The 27653-nt window shown below is 42.6% G+C and overlaps 9 protein-coding genes across 9 annotated transcripts; 5 read left to right on the forward strand and 4 right to left on the reverse strand.

Annotated features, from left to right (window-relative positions):
- Positions 1-184: 184 nt before the first annotated feature.
- Positions 185-1481, forward strand: Bfra_000502 (putative bax-like protein; the record flags this gene model as incomplete). The annotated part of the gene is made up of 4 exons (XM_037330948.1): positions 185-325; positions 408-939; positions 1015-1081; positions 1202-1481. 4 exons carry the CDS (start codon positions 185-187, stop codon positions 1479-1481), a joined length of 1020 nt encoding a protein of 339 aa, XP_037197281.1.
- A 1405-nt stretch (positions 1482-2886) lies between these two features.
- On the forward strand, positions 2887-4659 carry Bfra_000503 (uncharacterized protein; the record flags this gene model as incomplete). Its single annotated transcript, XM_037330949.1, has 2 exons — positions 2887-4348; positions 4400-4659. 2 exons carry the CDS (start codon positions 2887-2889, stop codon positions 4657-4659), a joined length of 1722 nt encoding a protein of 573 aa, XP_037197282.1.
- A 542-nt stretch (positions 4660-5201) lies between these two features.
- Bfra_000504 (putative gpi mannosyltransferase protein) lies at positions 5202-6566 on the reverse strand (the record flags this gene model as incomplete). Its single annotated transcript, XM_037330950.1, has 2 exons — positions 5202-5757; positions 5818-6566. 2 exons carry the CDS (start codon positions 6564-6566, stop codon positions 5202-5204), a joined length of 1305 nt encoding a protein of 434 aa, XP_037197283.1.
- A 472-nt stretch (positions 6567-7038) lies between these two features.
- On the forward strand, positions 7039-12303 carry Bfra_000505 (uncharacterized protein; the record flags this gene model as incomplete). Its single annotated transcript, XM_037330951.1, has 5 exons — positions 7039-7274; positions 7437-8023; positions 8905-9024; positions 9104-9154; positions 9212-12303. The coding sequence occupies 5 exons, from the start codon at positions 7039-7041 to the stop codon at positions 12301-12303; spliced, it is 4086 nt and encodes a 1361-aa protein (XP_037197284.1).
- A 1620-nt stretch (positions 12304-13923) lies between these two features.
- On the forward strand, positions 13924-15645 carry Bfra_000506 (putative mnng and nitrosoguanidine resistance protein; the record flags this gene model as incomplete). The annotated part of the gene is made up of 4 exons (XM_037330952.1): positions 13924-14907; positions 14975-15008; positions 15084-15547; positions 15574-15645. 4 exons carry the CDS (start codon positions 13924-13926, stop codon positions 15643-15645), a joined length of 1554 nt encoding a protein of 517 aa, XP_037197285.1.
- A 481-nt stretch (positions 15646-16126) lies between these two features.
- Positions 16127-18481, reverse strand: Bfra_000507 (putative c6 transcription protein; the record flags this gene model as incomplete). Its single annotated transcript, XM_037330953.1, has 4 exons — positions 16127-17219; positions 17277-17686; positions 17749-17951; positions 18022-18481. 4 exons carry the CDS (start codon positions 18479-18481, stop codon positions 16127-16129), a joined length of 2166 nt encoding a protein of 721 aa, XP_037197286.1.
- Positions 18482-19345: 864 nt separating this feature from the next.
- On the forward strand, positions 19346-20919 carry Bfra_000508 (putative salicylate hydroxylase protein; the record flags this gene model as incomplete). Its single annotated transcript, XM_037330954.1, has 6 exons — positions 19346-19657; positions 19716-19823; positions 19887-20408; positions 20463-20658; positions 20727-20805; positions 20859-20919. 6 exons carry the CDS (start codon positions 19346-19348, stop codon positions 20917-20919), a joined length of 1278 nt encoding a protein of 425 aa, XP_037197287.1.
- Positions 20920-21790: 871 nt separating this feature from the next.
- Positions 21791-22810, reverse strand: Bfra_000509 (putative amidohydrolase family protein; the record flags this gene model as incomplete). The annotated part of the gene is made up of 1 exon (XM_037330955.1): positions 21791-22810. The coding sequence occupies one exon, from the start codon at positions 22808-22810 to the stop codon at positions 21791-21793; it is 1020 nt and encodes a 339-aa protein (XP_037197288.1).
- Positions 22811-25133: 2323 nt separating this feature from the next.
- Bfra_000510 (putative tyrosinase protein) lies at positions 25134-27466 on the reverse strand (the record flags this gene model as incomplete). The annotated part of the gene is made up of 8 exons (XM_037330956.1): positions 25134-25283; positions 25353-26064; positions 26145-26302; positions 26419-26799; positions 26861-26910; positions 26961-27041; positions 27138-27217; positions 27291-27466. The coding sequence occupies 8 exons, from the start codon at positions 27464-27466 to the stop codon at positions 25134-25136; spliced, it is 1788 nt and encodes a 595-aa protein (XP_037197289.1).
- Positions 27467-27653: the final 187 nt, after the last annotated feature.

A 27653-nucleotide genomic window follows, 5' to 3' on the forward strand; every position in this document is an offset into this window, starting at 1 on the left:
CGGCAAAATATTTTACTTGTCGTTGATTGCGCCCTAATAATGAGACTCCCAAGTTTCTAGATTTCAACATTGGAGACAATACTAATATATGTAGGAAACCCCTTACAAGTGATAATCACGAGAAAAATTTCCCTTTCCTTTAACGTATAGCGCAATTAAACTGCGCAGACATCCTCGAGACAATATGGCGGAAAATTACATTCTACAAGTTACAGCCGGTTCAAAATACGATGTCAGTACACATCAGATTGTACCGGTCAATCAAGCAAAGACAGTTAGGATTGAGAACGAACTTTGCGAGGTAGATTTGAATGTCAGGATCCAAGTAAGTGAATTCTTTACCCTCTGCTATGCGCTCCAAAATCATCAATAGAACTCTTGAAATTTAACTAACCCCGCCTTGTTAGGATTATCGCGGACTACCCAAATCGTCGCCCACTACCTCACCATACTTTGCTCTGCCACCGCATGATAAGAATAAAGATCAATATAGTATCGGGTTTCGATTCAAACCAAAGAAGGATATCAATGCGGATGATTTGGTTTTTGGAAACGATTTTGACCATCCAATTAGAGATCGTCTGCCCCCGGGGTTCAACACAGCTTTCAGGATCGTGAAGTGGATGGTAGATCCAGGGTTGGACGGAGATGTTTATGCAGACGAACCATATTTGTATGGACCAGCGGCCAGTTCATTCAATGTGCTGTACGTTGGGGAGGGAGGAGAGGGAGATGGTGAGGAGGAAGAGAATGCGGGGTTGGTGTTTGAGGAGGGCGGGGATGAGGAGGGTGAGGAACACCGGGAGGAGTGTGGAATTCCGGATGGGGAGGCGGCGAGGAAGAAATACTTCTTGACGGAGGCAAATAGGAAAGAATGGGATTGGGAAGAGGGAAGAACTTATGGGTGTGATTTTTTTAATGCATATCTAGATTTTAACAGTAAGTTGAGAGTTGACATATCCATCGTATCCCCACACAAAGAATCGGCACTGACTTTATCTCGTCATGGGGTAGATTTCTCTCTCAAATTACCAGGATTTACAATGCCGATAATGAAATATTGGGATGGGCAAGGTCTTCGGTTCGTTATTCTTTCATTCCTCCTTCGTTCTCATTAACAAAATAACCCCCTCCTTAATGATATCTATTGCGCCAAATTCTTCGATCTGTCATGCCAACCATGTTTTTCTTTTGATATTAGGAAAGAGCAAAAGCGCTCACATACGCTCAGATATGTATTGAAAAATCGCAAGACTGGAGAAGTCTTATTCGTGGTTGTTTTTACGCTTTATCTGAAAGAAGACGTGGATGAGAATGGGAACTTGAAGGCGGGTGTTGAAGGAGGGAAACCTTTTGATCAGCTACCTAAGGATGTTGCCGAGAAACATTTAAGAGAGAAGAATGGGGAAGCGGAAAGTGAGAAGGAGGTAGAGAAGGTGGAGCAATCTACTAACGACGGCGATGATAGTGATATTGATTAAGGCAATGATTCTGGGGAAATGTGCATACAAGAAAAAGGAGTAAGATATATCAGGTAAAACAAGACATAATGTAAGATAGATAGATAGATAGGCACTCGGTATTTTTAACAGTGAAAGAGCTGAAATTATACATTCCGATTCTATATTCCGATTATATATTCCGATTAACTTGTATATTCCGGGTTCATACAAATACCACTTCACTCACAACAACCCCGCACACGACGAGATTACCAGTAATATTAGATAGGAGGTACCTGTACGTAGACTTCAGTGATTAAGCAGTGAAGTGTTTCATCTTTCGATAGCAGGTTCGGACACCAATTAATCTCCTTGGCAATAATCATTATTGAAAATCACATCGATGGAGAATATTATATGGATGTTTTATGTTTCGTTTCAAGTATTAATAGCATGTTAATTAATTTGATACTGATTAGCCAGGTAGGGAGGGAGGGAGGTATTGTGTCTGTAGTGTGTGTATGTATTGTGTATGTATTGTGTATGCCTTTTTATGAGAATGAGTGAGATTACCCGGCATACGACCAATGACACGGTATGATTATGTTTAATATTATCCAGCTTCCTCGGTACCATTTCCTGCTTGCTGTTTGATGATCAGTCAAAAATTATAGATGGGAGATCGTAATGTTCGGCTGACTTCAATCTGCTTTAGTGTTACTTATTGCTACTGACCTAGTAGGCATTGGTACGGAACTATAGTGTCACTCTTTTAATCTTCTTTCCACCACCCACCACACACCACTTATTACCATTACCATTACCACGCACCAAACACCATACACCATACACCATACCTACACCATACACAATTTCCCATTCCCATTCCCATTCCCATTCCCGTTTCCCTTTTCCCTTTCTCAATTTTCCATTTTCCATATCCAACAATCCACAAATAACATATAGCCCAATTAAATATTATCAGCCATTCAAGATTTATATCTCCTTTCCCTTTCCCTTTCCTTTTTCCTTTCCTTTCTTTTTCTCTCTTACTCTCTGATCTCCCTCCCAAACATATGCATTGTGAAGCAACCTTATCAGCCCCGAAGGATTTGTCGCACGCAACCAGCGCAAAACTTCCAACGAGATACAAGAAACAACACTGCCTACCTACTCGTACAGCGATCGTTCCAATCGTCATATAAGATCCCGTACCACCACATATTAAAGTATACTCACGAATTTTACAGCTGTTCCAAATACTATCACATTAAATCATCTGGTCTGCCTCGCTTTCCTACAAGTTACTCTCGCCTTGATCACACAACGATACGTCTTTAATTCAACCTCCATCCACCATTTCGACTTCACCTTTATTTTGTTCATGATTAATCCTGGATATCGCGCGTAGAAGAGTGGACGCGGTAGCAAGAAATATACTAATATGTATTCCAATCATCCACTACGAGAGAGTGAGCTCAGCCAGCATTTGTTTCCCATCATGACGACTGCTTCAACCCCAGCCACTCCGGGTCCGTCTACGCCAACAGTCACGCGAGCACCTCTGATCGAGCATACCAAAGTCGATGACATTCTAAACATCGAAAGGCCGGCATCGACACCATTTCCGCGACAGGAGTCTTTAGATGGAGAGATTCTAGAGCGACAAATCGAGCTGGAACTTCTTGAATGGAGAGAACCTTCACCGATTCAACAACATGCTCCAGATTCGGGTTCGCCCTTGTGCGACCTTCCTGTTGAAATTCACGAATGCATTCTCGATCACTTGTTCGGTTTCAGGGCTGCGGCTTCTGCAAGAATTATACCGGGGAAATCCAAGGTGCTTCGGGGCTGGGGCACAGCATTAAGACACTCGAGACGTCGTGAAGTCTCAGAGTTGGCTCTTGTCTCTACTCAATGGAGAAGTCTTATCCAAGAACGATTATATAGACATCTCAAGATCAAGGGGACCATGGATTCCGTTCAGCAGTCATTAGATTGGTTTTATGCTCATTCACATTTGTGTCGTTATGTAAAGCACATCGAAATATGGTTTCCGGTGTTTCAACAGAAGAAGTTGCCCTTCGATCGAGTTATGCGGATACCCACAACTAATCCAGACCGTTCTACCCTAATTCGCTCACTTGCACATCTCGGCGCAGAGCCTACGAATCCTGTCACATACCAAACCCCAGATAACAACTCTACCCTATCAGAAATCTTCCAGTTCGTTCGAAATACCTTCCCTGAAGTTGTTATCCTGACTCTGGAAGGTGGAGAAAGAAAGAAACCCCCTCAAGTTCAGCAATTCCGTCCGAATGAAACAAAGTTGCCGAAGATCCGTACTATCCGAACTCTTGTCTGCAAGGGACAATGGAATATTATACGCACGAATGAAGATTTCCAGAATATTGCGACAGCATTACCGAACCTCAATGAATGGCACGGATCCTATGCCAAACCAAAGTCGAAGTCATATCTTTGCATCGCGCAGATTGCTCCCCGGATACCCCAGAATATTACACATCTTAACCTATGTCTTGAAAACGACTATCGCAGAGAAACTGTATCACCTGCTTTCTTCAGGAAGGTCACCCAGAAGACGCATTTCTGCGATGAATTAGCCAAATCGATTCCAACTCTCGAGCACTTGGCATATACTGGTAGGATTTGTCGTGGATTCTTCGACACAGCGGCCAAAATTTCAAATCAACGTACCTCGAAATTGAAGAGTATAGACTTTATTGTCAAGAATTGCTGCCGCCCTAATCAGCAATGGAACGACGGATCTGGCATAAGTGATATGTCATTTATCTCGGCCTTCGAAGCATTGGTATTGTCAAGTGTACGATCATTGAATAAGCTAGCGGCCCTTGAGTACCTGAGAATCAGATTCATAGACCTTGGTAAGTTTGAGCAACTTTCTTATTGCCTGGATAATATTAACAGTGCTGCAGAGTCACAAATTCCACCGCTCAACCCATATTTTGAGCTCAAAAATAACCAATGCACGGGAATATGGAGCCCCGCAATCGTCGATGCATTGGCAAGCAGTCGACCAAGTGCATCATTCGCAGAGAAAGCAGAAACTCTTGGTGAACTGGCTATCAACAAGGATGGACAATACATTACGCCTACTACATTCTCAAAATTTCGACCACTCTCTATAAAAGTTTCAAATTATCTTGCACTTTCGGGTGGTATCACAATTACATAAATGGATGATATCGCATCATATCACAAATTTTCATTGCACATATGGTGGGCAATCTTAGCTAAAGAAGGGTTTCGTCTCACGGTTAGCATATTCTTTTGTCGGAGTATAAGGGAAGGGTATTGTAAAACACTTATTGAGCAGAGGACTTGGTTGAGGATATGGCTTTGGCGATGGGCTGGGAATGGAACTGGAGCTGGGACTTTTTTCATCTGGCATTAGCAGGCGTTCTCGACTCTAGTTCTGGAAGCAAAGGGTATTTTATGTGCAGTCGGTGGTTTCAGTTCACATATTCAAATTACAGCAAGAGAGAGGTTCCTATCTAAATCCATAGAGAACTCTCAGCAGATCATATGTAAAATCATGAGAATCATTGCTAATAGATTTCTAATATGGATGTGTGAGAATGTATGTACAGGCCGATGTGTGGAATATGTCTACTCTCTACATACATCATCTGACGCACATGTTAATACGTATCATCCTAGTGAACAGTCTTCCTCTCATTCCCCAACCTCCCTTATAACCTTCTCGAGACTCAAACCTCAAATCCCTTTTCCAGAAACAGCAGCCGCTCCCCGACCAACATCTTTCACCATGACACCTAAAATCCAGACATTCGTAGCGAAAAATAAGAGGCTTGCCACAAATAGGCCGGGCACAAAAGTGCTCAAACCCAAAAATTCAAGCTCGAATGCTTGATGTAACCAAAATGCTTGTGTGGCAACCCACAAAAATAGAGCAAATATCCCCTTGCGTGGTGATTTGATGAGGCTACAAGAGGGAGTAGAAAGGTAGAGAGGGAGTAAGCAGGTGTACCAGAGGAAATACTGGGATGTGACTACTTTGTTGAAGGTCACGAAGGTGAGGGTTTGCGCTAGCATAGTGGTGGGCAAGTCGTGTTTGGAGAGGGCGAGGGGGAGGAGGACAGTGGAGAGGAGAAGTTGAGGGATGAAGGTGAGAGATTCCAAGGGGAGGCGGGAGGGGGAGGGGAAGGCGGAGCGCAGATAGAGGAGGGTGTTGTAGGGTGAGAAATTGTGTCGGTGGTCGATACGGGTTAGATGGTGGAGATAGGTGTGTTGGAGGAAGGGATATCCATAGCTGAGAGTGTTTGTTAGCGAGAGTTTTGGTGGTTGGAATAGTGTGGGAAGAGCGGCTTACATGTAATACATCAGGATATTAAGTCCCATAAATGTCACCAGACTAGTCGTCACTAATATAATCCTCTCCCGATTCATGAACCCCATAACCTCACCCCAAATATCATCCTTTCCCCTCTCCCTCTCCACTTTTCCCCTTTTCGTTCCCTTCCCACCGACATTCCTGCTTCCAGAAGCAGAAATCGTCTCCCGATCTAAAAACCAAACAATGCTAATCCCATACACCACCGGGTAAATCTTAAAATGCACTCCTAATCCTAATAACATCCCGGCCAATGCAATCTTCCTTTTCAACACCGCCCACAATAACCCTATGACTAGCACTCCTAAAATCCCCTCGCTACTCCCGCGCGTACTAATCGTCGCGACCATCGGATTCAGCAACCAAATCGCCGCGTATTTCCCCGCGCGTCCAACATCCATTCCCCGACTAACGAGTATCACATGGAGTAAATATCCCGCCAGTATATCACACACGGCGAATAAGATCTTGCCAAAGTGGAACCAGAGATACTGGGGAGATGATGTGGTGGGGAGTAAGAGCCAGGCAAGGAGAGGTGTGTATCGGTAGGTTTCCCGTGTGTAGGGAGAGAGTGAGCGAGAGGTATACAGAGATGCGGAGGTGAAGACTTGGTAGTCTATATCTGTGTATTTTAGGGGGGAGTGCGCGTCTTGGTAGAGACCGTAGAAGAAGAGGATTATGCGGAGGAGGATGGAGAGGGTGAAGAGGGTGCGGGTTGAGAGGGCCATGGTTTTAGTGGGGTAGATTGAATTGATGATTCAAGCGGAGCATCTATAGCTCGAGGGATAAGAGCTTCAATTCTCGCTCTTTGTGAAATTGAGAAGAGTTGGAACTGAGAAATCAGGACGGGAGAGATGATGTGTGGGGAAGTTTGCAGAGATTGGTGGGAGACTTCCAAATCTGAGGCGAGATTTGAGAGGATATGATAGTGAGCAATTCTATGTAATGATTGAAATCATGACAATTGTCAAACTGCCTCGACTGTGGTCACTTCCACTTAACTTTGGCAAAATAATCTCGAGCTCCTTTTTGATATTGAAGTCTGCACGTGTTTATATGATAAACTCACCCCACTATGTAAACTACTCGCACATCCATCTTCTCACCCCAAATATCCCTGTTTGCTTACCTCACCATCCAACTCCACCCACCACCGCACGCCTCACAAATCTGCACCAGTGCAGGCCTACTTGATGTACAATGCAGGAATCTAAAGCGCAAAGTGAAGATATGCCAGGTATTAAACGTCAACATGATGGTACTTCCAAGGAGAAGTCGGAGAGAAAGTTTGAGGGATCGGAAGAAAAGGCGGGAGCGTCGATAAGTCCTTTCATGCCGATGTTCGAGGGGTTCAGAGCGGAATTGGACGAACATCATGATCGGAGAGAGAGGATTATCAAGGCGGGTAGAGATATCACGGCGGGGAGTAAGAAGATGTAGGGAATTTTTCTTGGAGCGCTACGTGTGAGGGTTTTCGGATTGGGCTAATTTTTTTTCTAGAATTTTTGCGTTGCAAAGGTATGCACAATTTTCAAAAGCGCCTACCTAGTACCTACCTATATGAGATCATAAATCATCGTGTTAACATGCATTTTCAGAGTTCAAAAACTCCATCAGCCTCTTCCTCAAAGAATTGCCAAGGAAACTTCGGAGAGATTAGCTACGATTAATGATCTCTTTGCCGGTATATCACCTGATCTCACGGGCATTAATTCTTGGCGCTACCAACGACAGATTTCAGGGGGTATTCAAGAATACATGGAAGCTGTGTCCTTTTCCCACTACCTGACTGAACAAAAATTAGTCCCTCTTGATGCTGCTCAAGCTTCTTTGCCCGAAGCTGTGAACCTCACAGGCGATGACTATGTTCTTGGAATCTTTGATCTGGTAGGCGAGATGATGAGATTTGCCATCACGAGAATGGCGACGGATGGAGAATTGCCGGGGAAAGAGGAGAGAACGATCCTGGCGGACTTGAGAGATATCAGAATGAGATTCGAAGAGCTGGATACGACTAGGTGTGGAAATGTGGGATTGGGAAGGGATGTAGAGAAGAAGATGGAGGTTATGAGGACTTGTGTAGAGAAGGTGGAAACGGCGGTTTATGGTATGATTGTGAGAGGAAGAGAGAGGCCTAAGGGATGGGTTATGGATATGCCGGATGATAGTAAAGGTGCGGTAGAGAGTTATTAAAGGTGTGTTTGTGGTTAAAAAGTCATGTGAGGGCGGTAGCTATAGTGGGAGAAATTTGTGCTAGGTCGCTTCTGTGATGAAGTTCCAATGGATAAGTATTTTGCTTGAAGAGTATTGCAGCAATCAAGACCTAAGACAATATCTATACTTCAGAGCTTTCAATGAATAGAATTATTCCAAAACCATCTGAGTTTTTAACAATATAGAAACCTCTAGCCAGCAAAGCGAGGAGATGATTTCCCTTTCACACCCCTGACTATGAAATCTAGCCTATCCAGTCCTCGCTAACCCTCACTCGTTGGTTTCGTTGGAAGATTTCGGCTGCCAAACAAGCGGTCGAGGTGGCTATTGTGGATTCGCTCTTTTTACTTCTCTATACCGGAATTCCGGTATAGATAGGGCATCGTGGTAAAAGGGCTCAGAACAGGACAGCAATTGGAGAACTATCGTCTTATAAATGCTATTGGTGAATTGAAATGCGATTTACTTCGATTTTGGAATAGAGGTATCGTTGATAATATGGTGAATTACTAGTAAACTCGGGATATCCTTAGATAGAGGTTTTTGAATAAGGATATCCTTATGGAGAGGTTTTTTAGTGCCGTGCATGTAGCAGGGAGAATGTCCACAAACGGCTTAGCAAGAAAAATATTCTGATACCGCATCTTAACAACGCGTACTTATCTACACAACAACAAGCAGAGCACTTGAGTCGGCCACCAATTCATTCTATTGACACATCCTGAGAGGTTACAATACCAACGCTGGTTATCATATGTTTGGATATAGATGATCTTGCTGCCACAATGCATAATATTTCAATCGTTCCTACACTGGACACTCATATCTTTTATCCGATTGGAAACACACCAGCCGTCAATCTTCTCGAATACCATGCTGCTAAATCTGATGGAGAGGGTACGGATATACTTCTTCTTGCCTGTGGAGATCCCAGAAGTATTTTATATTCGTTGTTCTGCGAAGACAAACCAGGTAAGATCGGTCGTGATGTACCCCGCATTCATTTGCAATTATCAAAACGCTTCTAACCATTTGTAATCATTTTACACAGGCAATGAGAAGTTTAGTTTTGTGTGTTGTGATATCGACCCAGCTATTTTAGGTAATTTATGCTCCTATCGCAGTTTAGTGGGTTTGGTTAGTATTGATCTTTAACTAGCTCGCAATATTATTTTGTTCTCCCTCATCATCGATAATGCTGCATCATACGGCTCTCAATCCCCACACGATAGAACGAGGATTGGTGCAATTTGGAATCTGTTTTACCACTATCAAATTCCCCAAGAGGATTTGAAGCTCTTACAGGACCAATCTGAGAAACTTTTGTCCTACTCCAAATCGCCAGAGACATGGGCAGAATCTCCTTATTCCAGCACTACTTTTGCTAGCTTGCAAACTCTTGAGGGCGTTCGAAAGATCTGGGAGAAATATGCTATCCAGAGGAGTGCAGAAGAGCAGCAAAAATATGAAGCACCTAGACGGCACACCCTCTCAGAGATACGCCAAAAGTTCTCTCACGGAGGAGGAGCATGTGTGACTTACTCTGCAGGGGTACACTGGTTTGCAGGCTTAAATCCAGGTTGGGATGCACTTAAGGGCTATTGGGAAAAGGGGGTGGTTGCTGGGAACGAAGGTGATGTCAAGGCTCTTGGCTTTGGTGGAAAGGGAGTTTTGAATCCAACTTTTATGGTATCCGCCATATCAGAGGATTTCATCGTTCCATTCACCAGCGATCCTTTGTCGGCGTATCACGTTCCACAGGTATTCGACAATCCCCTAAGTGAAAAGCAACGTATGGAAGCCCTGGCAACATCCGCAAAACAAGACTTTGCGGGATGGTGCAAAGCCTTTGCACAATACGCGGCTGCGGGTTCCGTTTTGATCAATGCCTATATGGGAGATGCAGTTACCTTTTCTTATGAGCTGGCATCTCGTGGCAGGTCAAGAAACACATCTGTTATTACCCGTCTTTATGCAGATTCATGGTCTGCAAAACCAATGTTGTTGGATGGTCCCGGTGCATCACTTTTACCCCCATCTTTCGAGGTCATCGACACTTCCAATATTGTGGATTACTATGGGCATCTCAATATTCTACCCGCCACAGTGCCCCTCCTATCTAGAACTTTCAGCTCTGTTCTATATACTGAAAGTTTGCGGATCTCTTCTCTTGACTTAAAGCAAAATTTGAAGGCTGCACTTTTGATGGATGTCAATCTGGCTTCGTTGTTGTTTGGGCTGACACCGTCTGGTCAAATCATGGGCTATACTACCTACAACAATTATAGCGAGGACATGACTCAACAGACATCTTCCCACCGCTATCGAACACGGTTACCCTGGCGGTTTCCATCATTTGGAGACCATCACTATTGTTCCACATCGAGTCAGCCTATCAAAATCGAAGTCGATGCAGATGAACTCTCTCAATTATGCTTCAATACATACATGAAGATGTTCTCGATTGAAAACCTTAAAAACCGCATCGCACCAGGAGTCCGACCTTTACGCAGTCAAACGATGAATTGTTATACACGATTGAGTTTCGTCAATATCTTGCATCTCATTAAGCAAAATACCACAACTGATTGGGTATCCTTCTGCACGAGTCTACAGAAGAAAATCGCAGCTGATACAGTCTCTCACATTGGGGCTAAAACTGTCTTGGAAATCTTTACGCACATTGATATCTCTAATTTTGTGCCGGGAACCAGAGGCTATGATACTGCATATTATTCTTTTGTCACAATGGTGGTGCCTCGGAGGGACCTTGAAATATTTCTCCAGCCTGACTCTACACCTCATCCTGGGCTTCACGCTTACGTATTCAGACCCAATACCAACGAAGAAAATCTTTTCTTTTCCCTAGACGGTTTCTTTGGAACTCTCAAACCACAAACAGATCCTGAATTGTGTGGAGAGTTCATCGAAGATCCACAAGGCTGGGCTGGTGATTCCGATTTGATCATTTCATTTCCCGTACCTGCTCACATAGTGAAAGGGAAAAAATGGCATATTGGGCTATGTGTTACCATTGATATGAACGGATCAGGGTACATGATGGATTTAGGACCAGAGATGGTAGTCTCTTCGGTGTCCGGGAAGAACAAAAAACGAGTAACTGTTTCCAAGGTGCCCCCTGGAATTCCTAAGTCCCGTTTACAACCCGCTCCAGAGATCGCCTCTGAGCAACCATCAATTGAACAATCCAATAACTCCGAGAGCAGGATCACTATAGCAGCTACCAAGCTTAATGAGTCCGTTGCACTGCAGGCAACATACCGTTTCGTAGACGGAACTGAGGAAACCAAAGCACTGCAAAAAGCTGCTCTTGTTACACTTTCCGATATTACTCCATGCTCTATACTCCTGAATATCGGAGAATTCAGCCACCGACTCATCTTCCCATACCCGATAGATGGAACCAAAGCGACAACCAAGATTGCTAGAAAGAGTCTTTGGATTCAAGTCAACGTCCCTCTCGCACCAAGTCTGAAATCTGGTGGTTATGACCAGAATCCCTTTCCGGTGATCACCTCTCCATCCAATCAGCCGGCAATTTGGGCTCTCCCTCGAATCAATCTCTCTACTCTTCCATGGGTAAAGAGTAGCAATCCAGATTGGCTGGAGGATGTAGACGATCAAGTTTATAGCGGTCGTGAAAAACGCATGCTTCGTAACAAAGATACATCAACCAGTGATTTTCCAAGCGCTCTTCTCCAGTTGAAACATACGCTGGCTGAAATAATGGTACACATGGATGAAACCAAGCTATGTGGCGTCTTCGTCAAAGGGGCCACTATGAGCGAAAATGTTGGCGATTTGCTGTTAGTCTCAAATGGGCTTCGCCATAGCCGCGAAACAAGCTCACTGGTGTTCGACGGCTGGGTCATTTCTGATGTTCTCGGTCAGAGACCTTTTCCCCCAGCACTATTGCATTTGATGAGCTATCCAGTTACTCACAACGAGCACATTTTGTGGAAGAAAATGATACCTGCAGCAGTAGAGTCATGCCGACGGGGTTGGGAACATGATTCGTCCTGCGCGTATCGAGATACTCAAGCCCCCCTTTCTATCGAGCCTTATGTATCCCCGATCTGTAAGTGTGGTGAAGGGAAAGATGTTGGGGATTTCCCAGAAGACTTGACGGTTGAACCGTTCAAAACTAGAGCTACAAGGATCGCATTGCCGTTATTTTCGGCAGTCTCTTATGTTGAAGCCATGGATCCACCGGAGCTCTCACATTCTTAGACCACAACTTACCTCTTTGTTTTCTTCTTTAGTTCTTCAATCTCCTTAAGCTAGAAATAGAGCCCGTTCTTTTTAGTCTAGAGTATTACCTGATAACAATCAATGATGTTTTGATCTTTGTTGTGCAAGACGATTCCATTCTCGAAACTTTGCAAGACCTTGAGAACAAACTCAACAAGGGGATCCAAATTAGAATACCAATACATTGATGTCAAGGTTCCGTGTTAAAGATATAACAAGCTGACTTCAACTCAAGACTGAACATGCATACTTGGATACCTAGTTAGGTATATAATGGCTACACAGTACCAATGAAAACTCGCAAAAGGGTGGTGTGTACCGAATCTCCGTCGATAAAAAAATGGATAATATACAAGTAATCGAGCTCGGCGAGCATACGAATCTCACCACATAGATTTCTTCAGCCGTCCCGTTTGTCTTCTTCCGTCTTTGCGCCTATTTCCGAAATCCTGAGTCTGTGTCTAGACCCATTATCCAATGAGTAACTTTGAGCCGTTCAGAATCGTTTATCTGAAACAGCTTGTTTTTGTCATGTGTCTAAGTCGACAATGGGGTACTGGGGTATGAAATGTGTGGATTTTTGTGATGCGCTCTTAAGATAATGGGACTCCACATTCAAGGTCCATGAAACGAAGATGTGAACATCTTCGGAGATATATTTTCTCGAAAAGAAGAAAAATTATCTCAAAAAACACGGTAACATTTTTCATTTCAAATTGTAGATTCGAGTGTGAACTACAACGGGAACAAAATATTCTCGGTCGGAACAAACGACATAGACGGAACAAACAATGCAGTGAGAATTTATGAATAGTATCTTCATTTCCCACGTGTATCGAATGAGAGATGAAGGGGCTGAAAGTAATGTCCTTTGCTGGTGAAAGCTGATATTGATTCGTCAAGTGGCGTCAGCACGTTGACAGGTTGATGAATTTCGGACCTCCGCATGTCGGAGAATAAGTGATCATTACGAAACTCTTGTGTGCAGATTATCAAACAGATAGAATGAAAGGGATAGTTGATGTTAGAAAATGTTGACGGCGCAAATGGTTCGCGTTGAAGATACTCGATCGAAGTTTCTTTTGTTGAGATTCTGCATACCGGGGATGTGATGAAACCTGGTGGGTGGAAAAATCCTTCCGGCTATTTCGTTACACCACAGGTGGAAAAATGGCGGAAATGGCATAATCAGCTGTACAGATGATATGCATCAAGAGGCTTGATATACTCTGATGCTATACGATACTTATCATGCGATAAGATGTAAACAGGCTTCGGCTTGTCGCGTTTACCTATTTATGGAATATTTCATTTGTGAGTGCGGGATGAGGATATTTGATCCTGCATACTTGGCTTTTTATATTTGTGCTTCGAATTGGATGTATGTAATGTATGTAAAGATGAGGATCGCCGCATGGTTCAAGCTCTCTTGCTGAAGCTCGAGATACACAACTTCTTTGAATTCTTTTACGTGGGTGTTGCCTCGCAGTATGATTGCAGAATACACGTTGTAGGCTGACTCTATTCGGCTGTGAATCGAACCGGACTTCGATGAAAGACTGAGCTGAGTTGGGAGAGAAGGATAAATTGAAAGTCAAGATGCCTTTTCAACTTCCTCCGCGTTCTAGGCTCGATCCTAAGAGACCCTTTTACCTCACCAGAACTAAAAGAATGCCACCATTTTCGACATTTTATATTTCGGAGGAGTCATTGGCGCTGGGAAATGAAACAGATGATACTATCGATAGGAGAAAAGTTAGAGAAGATGAGCCAGCCATTCCTACAGAGTGGTCTCTCAGTGTACTACCTAGTGGCCGACGATATCCGGGGAGTACCATTAGGTCCTCGATTAGGGGCCGGCGGGATCCCCAGTCTGATGAAGAATCTTTAACAGGAGCCAGCCGAAATCAATATAGGAATATAATCAGGTACCCATTACCCGGTCCTTTGTCACCGCACCTTGCAGAGAACAGGAAACTATGGATCAAGATGTTTGTGGTCTTTTGTGTGCTTTTGATCACTACGATAATGGGCACAATGTCTATATACTGGGGCGGTGACCATTCATTACAATACAATATACCCGTCTTAACTATCGCAGTTATCGATTTTGATCACTCGGAAATCGGCAATTATCTCCAAGACATGGCAACAGCGGCACGAGCCAAAGATCACGGTCACTCGCTGGGGTTCGTGAATCAAGATGGAACTTCCATGTATGGAAATGTGGATAATGTTCGCGCGTCCTTACACGATCAGAAATTCTGGGTGGGCATCGTCATAATGGAGAACGCTACGAATGCTATGAATCATGCGTATGAGATTGGGGATGAGATGTACGATCCGAATGGTGCAATTCATGTTTTCTACGAGGAAGCTAGGAATGCGCTAGTGATTGGAGGAGCAGTGTATCCGAAGTTACTCGAATTCTTAAACGAGTTCGTACTGGAATTCTCGAAACAGAAACAAAACGCTTTTCTACAGGGAACAGATGGGTCGGATATGGTCGCTTTGCAGAGACAAGTTCAAAATTCTGTTGCAGCAGGATTCACGGTGTTCAATATGGCACCGGCAGTACCATCGGTTCGTCGATATTCTACTTCAGGCCTTTTCTTGACATTTATTTCAATACTGATATGCTTGACTATAGACAGCCGAAGCCGCGACCGAGATTGGAACGATCTGTACGTATCTGCCACAACTTTGTTAATCCTATTATCCAGTAGAAAGAGAAATGTTACTAACCTGCTTGAAATTAGATCTTATCATTGTTTCTTTTCTCTCCGTTCTCATGTTCGACAAACTCAGCGATACAATCATGGGAACCATACCCATGAACATCTACTACATCTATCGCTTAGCCGTCCTGCCTACCGTCTTCCTCTTCCTCTCCCTCTTCTATCTAACGCTCTCATGCATGTGGCACATACCATTCTCTCTCCACTTTGGACCAGCCGGCTACCCCCTCTACTGGATGCTCTCGTGGATCTCCATGATGGCCTTCGGTCTCACGATCGAAAACATCAACAACCTCCTCGGCATGCCTTTCACACCCGTTTTCTTCGTCTTCTGGGTCATCTCAAACGTGACCACCGGATTCTATCCCACGGAGATGCTTAACGATTTTTACAAGTGGGGAATCGTGTGGCCCTTGAGACATGATATGATGGGTGCGCGAGCGATTATTTATGGGACGAAAAATACATTGAGACAGAATTTTGGAGTGCTGATTGGATGGGTGCTGATTAGTTTATTGTTGATGCCTGGGACATTGTGGGTGCAGATGCGGAAGAAAAGAGCGATAAGAGAGGAAAAAAGTAGAGTGATCCTGGAGAAAGTTTGGGGGCCCCGGGAAAGGAGAAGGGGGGGAGGTTGAAATTGCCGAAGCTAAGTCTGCCGAGTTGAAGGGAATGTGTCATGTTGTGATAAGATGAGATCAGATGAGATCAGATGAGATGAGCTATTTAGCATTTAGAGGACTGTTCTTTTTTACATGCTTGCATATGTGCATGTTGATTCACAGACGAGAGAAATGATCGATGTGATATTGCCACTGAGAAAACGGGGCATGACAATTGTTAAAAAATATTATGATTATATTTTCGTTGATACCTTGACTCTTGATATGAAGCAGAGATCAAGGCTAGAAAGTAATTAACAATTGTATCGTGATGCTCCATCTTGAATCGAAAAGTCTCTGGCGAATCTCAGGGAAATTCGTCTGTTCGAAAGTCTTGCTTTCTTCATGTCTTCCTCTTTTGTCCTTGCCTCTTCTCCTTTTAGAAATTTGGACTAGTAGCTGCTATACATAGCATAGCCACCTCAAATCAGCCGCGACTCCTGTATCATAGCCAATCTGAGCATCGCACATCTGAATTTCGTTTTCAATCCCAAAGAAATCAGTTGCATACATCTCTGCTAAATCACCCTGCGCCCCTATCCCTCCTGGAATTGTCTGATCAGTCGTAGATACTGGCTGCGAGGGTGACTGGAATTCAGTACTAGATTCTCCTTCGCGAGACTCTCGGTTGAATGGCCCGATAGTCATTAGCTTCTCAACGTATACATTATTACTGTCCTTTTGGGCTTTGAGCAGTTGTTGCCGATATAGATTGATCGCGGTGTTGAACCGAAGAAGGATATCATAGTATTGCTCTGCTTGGGGACTCAATCGGGCAAGCTTCTTAAGCACAGTACAAGCGTGATCGAAGGATCTATGAATATGCGTTGGGGCTTCGCCTTCTACGAGGAGGGAGAAGCCGAGTACAAGTCCAGCGGAAAACAGCCAAGCTTTAAGGATACACATATTGTCAAGCAGAACATTACCGAGAAATGCTTCATACGATAGCTCTACCATCAAATGGGCAGATTGTACACAGGCATCCGAGAATTGAACAATTTTCTCCCTTTCACTAGGACTTATTGGCGGGACCTCGTTGATTCTCTTAGACTTGCTAGAGCTATTCCTCCGTAGTTGAAACATGACATGTGAGATGAGGAATTGTCGCGTTACCATCATGATGCCTACGTAATAAGTGCATGAAACATGGATATTGCCAATCGTAGTCTCACAATAGTCACCTTCAAACGCGGAGTCAGGAACACTGCGAAGCGCTGAAGGTAGGGCCTGACTCCATTCTCGCAGCATCTGAAGATAAGTATCGGCGGACTGCACGTCGACGCGACTAGATTTGGCAAACTTGTGTACGATGGTTTCGATGATAGATGAAGATTCGTAGGTTGCATAAAGAGCTAATGTTCGATGGTCCATATCTTCAGGGTTTGAGCTATCTATCTCGTATTCGTCTCTTTCTATTGACGGTATACTACTAGGACGTGCAAGAATGGAGCTGCAGAGCAAATCAAGAACACGTGAGCTCATCCATATGCGGCGCCTGCCGATAGAGTTAGCGAATGCGAGATATCCCACAAAGTTGTAGATGTAAGCCTACCTAGCAGCACGCTCTTCGGGGGATACTCGAGGATGTTGATATGGAACGTGCAACCCAAGAATAGTTGCAGATTTGGAGGCAATGCCGATATACATAAAAGCTGTGTTCCTGCGGCATGCCCCGAGCATATACATTGCCATCAATAAAAACAACTTGACCATAGACAACGAAGGATTTTCCAGCATGTCAAGAAAGGCCATTTGCTGGGCTTGAGCAAAATACTTCTTCGCAAGTTGAATCTCGGACATATCCTTGCCTCGAGATTGAGCCCCTATTGCTATTATCAGAAAAAGACAAGCGAGATCTTCTCGTTGTGAGCGGGAGCTCGGAGAAGAGTTGGCAGCATCGGTTTTGATGGCCAACAATTTAGATATATCATCTCGTGAGAAGAGATGAAGAATACCATTCGACTAAGCAAAGTGTAAAGTTAGTGTCTTGAAGCTACGGGAAAGAACCAAGCTTAAAGCCCTACCACTCTCATAAAGCAAGCAATCAGATTTTGCTTTTCTTCGAGATCTAAATCATCTTCAAAGGGGCTATTGTTTCTAGAAATCTCGACTTCTAACATCACGTTGCTCTCCCGGCGTTCAGTAAAAACGGAAGTGCCAATATATCGCTTAAGCGTAGTTTGGAGAAAGTGCAGGAAGGAGATAGCAGCAATGTTACCAACATAAACTATCAGATGTGTCAGCTCTGGCTAATCCTTGGATTAACAAAAGTCTGGAAAGAAGAAATCTCCGCCAACCTTGTTCGCCTTGGGAGCTCTGTAACATTGTAGAACGTTGACATGGTGAAGATTCACGAGTACTAGCCCGCGTGGTGTTCCGACTGGTGGTGTTCTCGCCTGAAAGAAGTGGATCCACCGATGGCTCAAGACGCTGGGTGGAAGCGGCATCAATAGTTTGCCGTGAAGACTGGACGTTTCTCTCCTCGGGTGAGGGTTGCCCAGACCGAATTTGAGTGAAAGTCGGGGGATTCACATTTCTGGTAACGTGATCTAGTGAATGCCCCGACACTCTTTGGCGTCGTGGACTGGGAGAGGATAGGGGGGAAGACGGCGGATATCGGCATGAATCGGTACGGCCTTTTGTTACACATGATAAACAAGGAAGGTTTGCATCGCACCGCTTCTTTGAACTTTTACATGGGACGCAAGCTCTCGCCGCGCGGGCTCGTTTATCGGGATGTACTCTTGGGCGAGGCATTGCCGGCGGAACATTACCGCGTAATTTGTTCGGGGATCATGAGCGACTTCTCCACAACTGAGTCTCCGTCGCCTCGATCGAATTTGCTGCGAAAGTACGATATGGATGGATTGATACCAATTATCAAGCCAATGATTATGTGTCGGAGTGAATGTTGTTGATGTGAAATCGGAAAGAATCTCTCTGTTTCGGAAGAGGGACTGTGGAGAAGGCCCTCAAAGTGGGGTATGGGTGTCGTTATAGTATGAAATATAGATATTTAGCTGTGGGTCGCTTATCTTCCCCCAATTATAAGCAGGTAATTTGATCAGAAGGTGGGGTTAGAGGATGTTATCAACAAAATATAGAACTAGCCGGGTACATTCCGCTGCGTGTCGGATCAACCGCTCTTTTCCTCTCGTGTCGGCAACATCAAACACGACTATAGCGAGACAAAGATATTCATTGATAGGAGATCCTCGATAACTGGAACCAATGTTCGGTCAATTATTGGGGCTATTGAGCCCAATAGTCTATGATGATATCTGTGTCTTATCTTAGAACACCGATGGCACCGGGCCGCATGAAGGTTTGACGATCCATTGTATCGATTATTCACACTACTTGATATGCACCGTCTTGGCTATTGATCATATATATATCCGTTCACAACTCTCAACATACTTCTATCATTTGACTAAGTCACAGCTCAACTTACAGATCCTTGATCTAAAGTATTCATTGAACATATCGATCTAGTGAGCGGCTATTATCCACGAACATTTATATATTCTTGGTTAAGACTTTTTACCAAGAAACAACCCTTCCGTTTTCTCTCCTGCTCTAGAAAGCGAGTCTAGAAGCTTTAGTCTCCTTACAACAAAAATGCCTGCTCAATCCGGATTCAGGTCGTTAGATATTGGTGTCGTGGGGGGTGGAATTGGAGGTTTGAGTACTGCTATTGCTTTGCGTCGTGCTGGACATCGAGTCACGATATACGAACGGGCAGATTACGCTGGAGAAGTTGGTGCTTCGGTATCTTGCGCTGCTAATGGCACAAAATGGTTACATGAATGGGATGTCCCGGTTGAGAAGGGAGATCCTGTCATCTTGAAGAAGCTAATCCGACGCGATTGGAAAACTGGAGAGCCTGACTCTGTGTATGATCTCGACGATTATGAAGAGAAGTGGGGACATGTAAGTTCCTAACACCGATCAACATTTCAGATAGCAGGAATTGATGTGGTCGCAATAGGTTTACAACATGTTCCACAGGCAATATATGCACGCTATGCTTATGGATAGTGCTGTAGCTGAACCAGAAAAGCCGGGAGTACCAGCTAAGTTACTCGTCAATCACAAGGTAAGCATACTTGAACAGACTGAGACCAGATTTGAGCCTTTTTAATTGACCGTACTTTGGTAGTGCTCTGGACTTGACGTCGAAACTGCAACTATCACATTTGAAAATGGAAATACTGCAGTACATGACGTTGTCATTGGAGCTGACGGTATTGGATCCGCGATTCGTTCCCTCATTGGCATCAAAGTTGAGAGGAGAGCGGCCGATGCCAGTTGTCTCCATGCCAATGTAGACACCGAAGAAGCAGTCAAGCTTGGTTTGGTTGATTACTCGCAGAATAGTGCACTCGAATACTGGGGAGGTCTGAATACTCATTACAAGATTGTTCTTTCGCCTTGTAATGGCGGTAAACTACTATCTTATTACTGTTTCTTTCCAAGAGAAAAGGGCGATTATTCCAACCAGGCATGGGGCGCAAAAGGAACAGTAGAAGAACTTCTTGCTCCTTTCCCAGATCTGGACCCCCAGGTTTACAAACACTTGTCAATCGGAAAGGATGTTGCTCCCTGGAGATTGTGGATTCACGAACCCTATCCTTACTGGCAAAAAGGCAATGCTTGTGTCATAGGCGATGCAGCTCACCCTGTAAGTTGTGACCCAGCTGGTATTAAGCACTTTTGGAACTAATTAGTATTGCAGATGATGCCAGATCAAAGTCAAGGAGCATGTATGGCCATCGAAGATGCAGCAGCTCTTGGTATTGTTTTCAGCGAGAAACATTTCAACGGCGATGTACAAGAGGCCTTGAGAGTTTATGAGCAAGTCAGAAAACCCCGTGCAACCCGGGTACAAGCCGCTGCTGCAAAGGCACGAGAGAATATTAATGAACGTATTGGTGAGATTACCCAACTTTCGATACATTTCTATCTCCGCAACAACAGCTAATCTGACTACAAATCTTAGGTTTCTCAAGTAACACCAACTCAGCAGTATACAAAGTTTCTGACGAGAAGGCAAAATTGACGATTGAAGAAATGAATGCGTAAGTCAACCATTCCCTTTTGATGAGATGAATCTTCATTAACAATCGGGCAGATATGACATGCATGATGATGTCCTGAAGAATTATGCGCAAGTCAGAGGAGAGGTTTCTTGAATTAAGGCATTTTAATTATTGGAATCTTTTGACAGGGGAACAATCAATAGAAGGCTCTTAGTGTGTTCTTCATTTTGTACATAGGCACAGTTTGGCATTGGAGTTTTGGTGTTCGGGCTAGCGAATCTGTATAATCGACCTTATAATTTTATTCGATCATCTCCACATAAGAAATGTTTCAAATTAACTAGATAGCTGTGAAACATAGAGTTATTCGCTGTATAATGTTGCTATACTGTGCAATCAAATCTTCGCGAGCCCGATTCTAATGTAAGAGAATGTATCTTCGCAAGAGTGACATGAAATCCTAAAGTCACTATCGAAACAATTGACACTAACAGGTCGATAATGTTGAAAGAAGGTCTTATTGATACCCAAAATATGCATCAATTTGGAGGAAAATGAGTGTCTTGGTATTGGGTATCATCAAACTCGGAATCATTAGACATTATTCCTTGGAACGCCTCGATAAAACTCGCGTCTTCCATAAGAGAGTGCAATATAGTCTATGATAGGTATGTTAGCATTGATTTAATAGAGGAAGTTCGAGGAGAAAAGAGCAAAAATCCCAATCAATATCCAACTCATTCGAGTTCTTAAACATCCCTTCTTCGAGCAAAAAGCCGTCATTCAGATGCTGAGTTGACCCAGATGATATCGATTCTATTCCTACAACTAAATTGTTTAGTAAGTCAAAGAGATTCACGTCTGACTCTAGCCTACACGTCTTCGAAAATGCTCGGTTGCTTTCATTTCCATAGAATAATTACAAAAATTTGTATACAAAAATTTCGGTCGAGATTACGACTATCTGAGGCCGAAACCAACCTATTCATACTCATCTTCTTTCCCAACTTCACCAAAAGCACCCTCAATTCTTTATTTCTTCATTTTGACCTTTGAATCCATCAAGTTTGAACAAATTTTTGGCATTATCCCTTCCAATATCCATCTTAACCTTCGGACTCAAGTCCAACCCGTCAAACCAAGTGCACGCATCCTCATAACACTCAAATGGATAATCTGTTGAGAACATAATGTGATCCGACCCTAACTCTTCAATACAATATTTCAGTGTCGACGTCGAAAAATGTCCACTGGTAGTAATCCAGATATTCTCGCGGAAATAATCATAAATGCTCTTCTTAATAGGCATTCCCAATGGTTTCTTGATATCCTCAAACCAATGATTTATACGCCACAGATCAAAAGGAATATGTTCTCCCAAGTGTCCAACGATGACCTTCAACTTAGGATTTCGATCAAAGACCCCATTGACTACCATCCCCATCAAATGTAACGAAACATTGTTCGCAAAACTCAATGGAGGCCCAATTAACCACTTACGATCCGCCCATAACGTATCAAACACCTTTCCCGTGGGCTGTTTAGGGTGCAAATAAAAGGGAACATCCAGATCCACACACTCTTGCCAGAAAACATCCCATTCCGGTTGATCATAGAAAATAATTGATTCTCCATCACTAGCGATCTGGTTATCGTTGACCAGCGCTCCTTTGAAACCATACTCGGTTACACATCTCCTCAACTCTTTCGCTGCTACAGCGGGGTCATGCATGGGTAATGCGGCAAAAGATCCATAACGATCCGGATAATCCTTAATCTGCTCATGGATGTAATCATTGGTAAGAGCAGCAACGCGGAGAGCTTCAGCGGGATCGACAATATCTTGGATTCCGGGTGCAGTATAACTGAGTATATGGAAGCCGACACCATGTTTGTCGGCGTATTCGAGACGTATATTTTTCACATCACTGATTTCTCGGACGTGTTTATCTGCGTCTACAGCGAAGAGACCTGCCCACCATTTGGCCTTTTCGGCGAACTCTGGGAGGTTGAAATGGTCTTCGATGGTGATTTTCCCCAACATGTTGAGAGTGACTTTGCAATTATGGTTGCACTTTAAGCGCAATGCAGTAGGTTTAGGAAGAATTGTAAAAAGAAGTAATTAGATGTTTTGAGAATTAAAGAATATTTGTGTTCAGATTGATGTAACATATAAGAATCTATCAATTCCAATAATCTGGGGTAGATCCATAGTCCGCCAGCGGAAAGGAGCACTTGACTCCGGCCCGCCTCCTTTTCCCCGCAACGTGGGGAAGAACAGAGTCGATATGCCTACCCGCTCTTGAATAATCATACCACTACGGCTGTCGGCACATTTTTGAAACGCATCCAAGGGCTAGTAAGGTTTTGTATTTCGTATGATGCGAACAAGACACAGTCATAGCTTACTTAGTAGGTATCTAGGTAATGTGGTTGATGTGTATAAGCGGCCCGCAGTGTAGCGGATAGGGTACGGGAATAACAAGTGAAGCGGATATGAACGCGCAACTAAGAATGAATCATGAATGAAGCCATTCCACTTTTCTAATGATTCATCACAGGTTACGCATGACCCATATCGTCGGCAATATTGACAAAATCTCTCATTGTTGCATATCTGAATTGACTCGTTTTTTTCTTGCTCGGGAGCTTCAAGAGCCTAGATCTCCCCCTTGCAATTTGTTGCACATCTAAACAATGAATCGTAAGACGGAAGTGGGGATTTAATATATTTTAATCATTTGAAAGTAATATGTTGCAAGTCTTAAAATTTTGAGTTTGACTCGCGAAATACAAAAGATTTGAGGCTTGCAGGTGGTATTTGAGGTGAGCTGAAGGATCGTAAGAGGAATTGTTTGTCATATAGTAACCGTGCACAGCTGTTTGCCGAAATACGAAAAACACATCAATTCAGTTTATTCTTTTCTACTACCACTAATTGATTTATTTAATTATATTACCACAATGTATTCCCTTAAATCAAATCGATTATAATAATATATTTTATATTCATCTTAATCTATATATATACAGAAAAATAACAGAAAAGATAAAAGCAAATATACAGCCCACTATTATTATAAGAAAGCTTGGAATCCCCTTAATTATTGTTTCTTATATTATCAAAATGGATATAATATATAATAAGGGAATTACTTTATTTAAAACTACTAAAGATAGATTATATATAAATGGAAATAAACGAATATTATTATGATATATAAGATTATGATTTAAATCGATTTATTAGGAGATATTAATAGTTTATAGGTTTGAATATAAGAGGGATATTGTTAAAAGGATTTTCAAGAAGTATAATATAATTAATTGGAAAGCTAAAAAAAGGTTTGAATTTATAAAAGAATATGCTGTTAAAAGGCTAGCTTGGTGTTTAGCCCATTGGGAGTGAATAGTAAAAGAATAGGATCTAATATTCTAGTCAAATAAGTGTTTTGTAGAATAAGGAAAAGGAAAAAAGCAGGAATGGGTTTTCTATACTCCAAAATAGAAATAAGAACAGAAAATAATTCAAATCTATAATATATATAAAAATATAAAGATTATAATATAAAAAGACTTTTGTGATATTAGGAAAAGCAAGTTATATATTATAGATAGGGATTTTGAGAATAAGAAGTTTGAGTATAATATCAATTCTTATCTTAAAGTTCTTAATAAAGAAATAGTTTCTATTTAGGAGGGATTAAATAAAGAGTATTAATTTATATAGAATAATACTTCTATATATTAAGTAACTAAAGTATTAGATTAATTTAAAACTAGGGGTATTCCTTTAATCGATTTCTAGTCTTCTTATAGTTCTGATTTCAATTCTATTAAGCATATTTAATGATATCTAAAAATATATGTTTTTGAGATATTTCCAGATATTGCAATAAACAAAAGCAAATCAGAATATACTAAATAGAAACTAGAGAGTATATTACAAGTAGCTTGGAATACATTAGATAATCAATTATTTATAAATTTGGGAACTAATATGGGGAGTAGAATAGAGACTTGTATTATAGCAAATGATTAGTATACTAAATATTGAGAGTTTAAATTATAGAATCATTATATAAATTAATAATATTATTAAATATATATATATCAAGAGATTCTGAAAATTTAATAATAAAATATTGAAGAATTGATTTAATAATTAGAATTGAATAAGAGGGTGATGTTGGTGGATTCCCGGGTAAAATCCGGCCGACGAACAGCTGTGCCCTAGTACTGTACTAAATCGTCTCGCGATTTCCTTCCTTCCCTTTGCTATGGACACACAATTTTCTTTAAATCTGTTTAATAGCGTTATTGTGGCTAGCAAACAAGGTATAAAATAATATCAAAGCCATATCAATTTAATTTCCACCTACAACGATATCAGGATGTAGCGTTTTCGTCCCGTAAACAGGCTTTTTAGTGATATCGTGCGGCATGGCCACAACCTCATCGCCAACAATAATTTTGAGAGTAGGCAATAAAGTTGCATTTAATGGCGTATTGTCAAGCTTGAAGTCTATCAGCGCAATGTTCTAATCACCCAACACCAAACAGAAATATCCGAAGAGAAAACTCACCAGCTGTGCTCTCCACCTCAAGTTCTTTTTCAAGAGTTCTTCCGTTCCTTCGCCATCACCATCTTCACCATGCCCTTTGTAACTACCTCCAATAGCAGGCTCCCTCAAAATAACAATCTCATCATAGGCCAATGCTTTCGTCGCATCATTAGAAACCGCACCCGGCGGAGGTAAAATCACTAGACTTCCTACCAAACTTTCACTTCTCCCCCACTCCTCCGGACTCTCTGGTATCTTGCCTAGAAAAAGTCGAACAATAAACCGCTGGCCTTGAAGATCCAATTTAGAGACACTGAGTGCTGCGGTCCATTCTCGTAGTGTTTTGTTCGTGTTTGGTTCTTCGTGTTGTTTTTCTGAGGAAAGTTCTCGATTATCGAAATTCCTCTTCTTGATCTTTGAATTGATTCCATCTGCATTGTATAATGCATTTACTCTTCCTGTTACATAACTTGTCATTTGTGCAGCTGTCATATTCCAATCCATAATTTCTGGATAACTATACCCAAGTTGCGACATCGATCTGCAAGTATTCGATGTGAAAAAGGTGGAACTGGTGATAGCAAAGGGCTTCAGAGGAGAAGAGGCTGTATCAATAGTCCCAGGAGGGATAGTATACGTGCCATACCAGTCGATTAAACCCGTAATGAATGTAGAAGGATTAATGGCTTGATACATGGAGAGAACCCGGTCGACATTTGCGTGGTGGAGCCAGCTATCCAGGTCAGCCGCTGTGTATGATTTGTAATAGATAGGGAATGTTAATAGGAATAAAAAGAGAAGATGGGCTTTTACAATATAGGATCAAACCCAGAATAGCTCAGAAAGGACATATGTCCATAAGCACCTCCCACGAGAACATGGACCGCGCCATGCGGCGATTCTATACTCGCTCCCGAAACTGCCATCGTAGCAAAGCTATTGAAATTGCTTGATTTCATGATTGCTGTCCACTGTCGCCGGCCCCATCAGCATTCTGCTCCTTCTTTCCTATTCTTGATTCTATGCCACCATATATTTCAAGAGACAGCCCAAGGGCCAAGACGAAGATACCAAAATAAAAACTTACCACTTGATCTCCCAACCCTGCATTTTGCAAATTCGTGTTTGCAGCGTTGAAATCACTTTGTCCATTACCTAGGTAATCTGGACTTCTCACCGTCCAATTGTACTGTGCCATATAACCGTCACTGTCCCCAGGAGGAAATTGTTGCTGATTGAGCGGTTTATTCTGGAAGTTATAACGGAAGAGTGGATTGTTCACATAGGCAGTAGCCCCAGAGGGGAGTACGATAGAGACAGTGGCGACATTAGTGATACTAGGCATGCTAGGGCTAGCACCCCAGTCCCAAAAAGGGATTCGGAGGTTATCAGCGGCAGCTTGATAGGCGGGATAAAGTGTAGATATGTAGGTTTTTGCTATGGTTTGGGCGTAGCTGGCGAGAACTTGCTACAGTCAGAGAGGGAACGTGAGTAATTTGCTTTCAGCGTGAGAGTGCAGGGAAATTAACCTCAAAAAGTGCAAGGTAAGGACGATGCCATGTTGTGAATAATACCGAATCTACACCATACATTAACATTTATTCTCAGATTAGAGCTAGATTGTCTGACCATGTGTACAATACCCGGTGGTTGGAGCTGCGATAGCTTGACTTACACCATCCCAAGCAATGTATGGTCGACCGTGAATACCTACAGAAAATCTCAAAGTCAACACTGAAGGTGATTTTACATGCTTAGTATTTCGAGCCAATCAAGCTCATATGAACATTATTCGAGATTACCCACCTGCCAGTTGAAAGTAGGACAGCCCGTCAGTATATTCGTTTGCAGCTTGCATGGCAAGAAGAGCTTGAATATATAGCGACCTTGATACGTCGAAATTAGCAATTGAATGGTAAAATGATGTGTATTCAAAACATCTACTGTAAGGGAGCTTACCATTGTTGAATGTTATTCTGCAAATCGTCAATATTTTGTCTGAATGGTCGAGCCTTTGTATTCGAGTTGATACCAGTTGTCACCCCAGTTATGGGATAATACTGAGCATTGCCATAAGTGATAAAGATAGAACATGCAAGCAATCCCATAGGGAAATACGGGTATTTGATTATCATAATCACTCTTTTGAGGCTCTGCGGTGAAAGTTTTGGAGTAAAAATAGTATGACATAAACTCAAGTAAGGGTATGCGTGCCTACAAAACCATCCATATATGAAGTTCCAAGCAGAGCAAACAGCAGAATACAAAAGAAATCAAGACTTCAGCCTCGGTCGTAAGGATGAAAGTCGACCATACAGACGT

The sequence above is a fragment of the Botrytis fragariae genome (assembly GCF_013461495.1).
Source record: "Botrytis fragariae strain BVB16 chromosome Unknown tig00000001, whole genome shotgun sequence".
In the NCBI taxonomy this organism is placed as follows: domain Eukaryota; kingdom Fungi; phylum Ascomycota; class Leotiomycetes; order Helotiales; family Sclerotiniaceae; genus Botrytis; species Botrytis fragariae.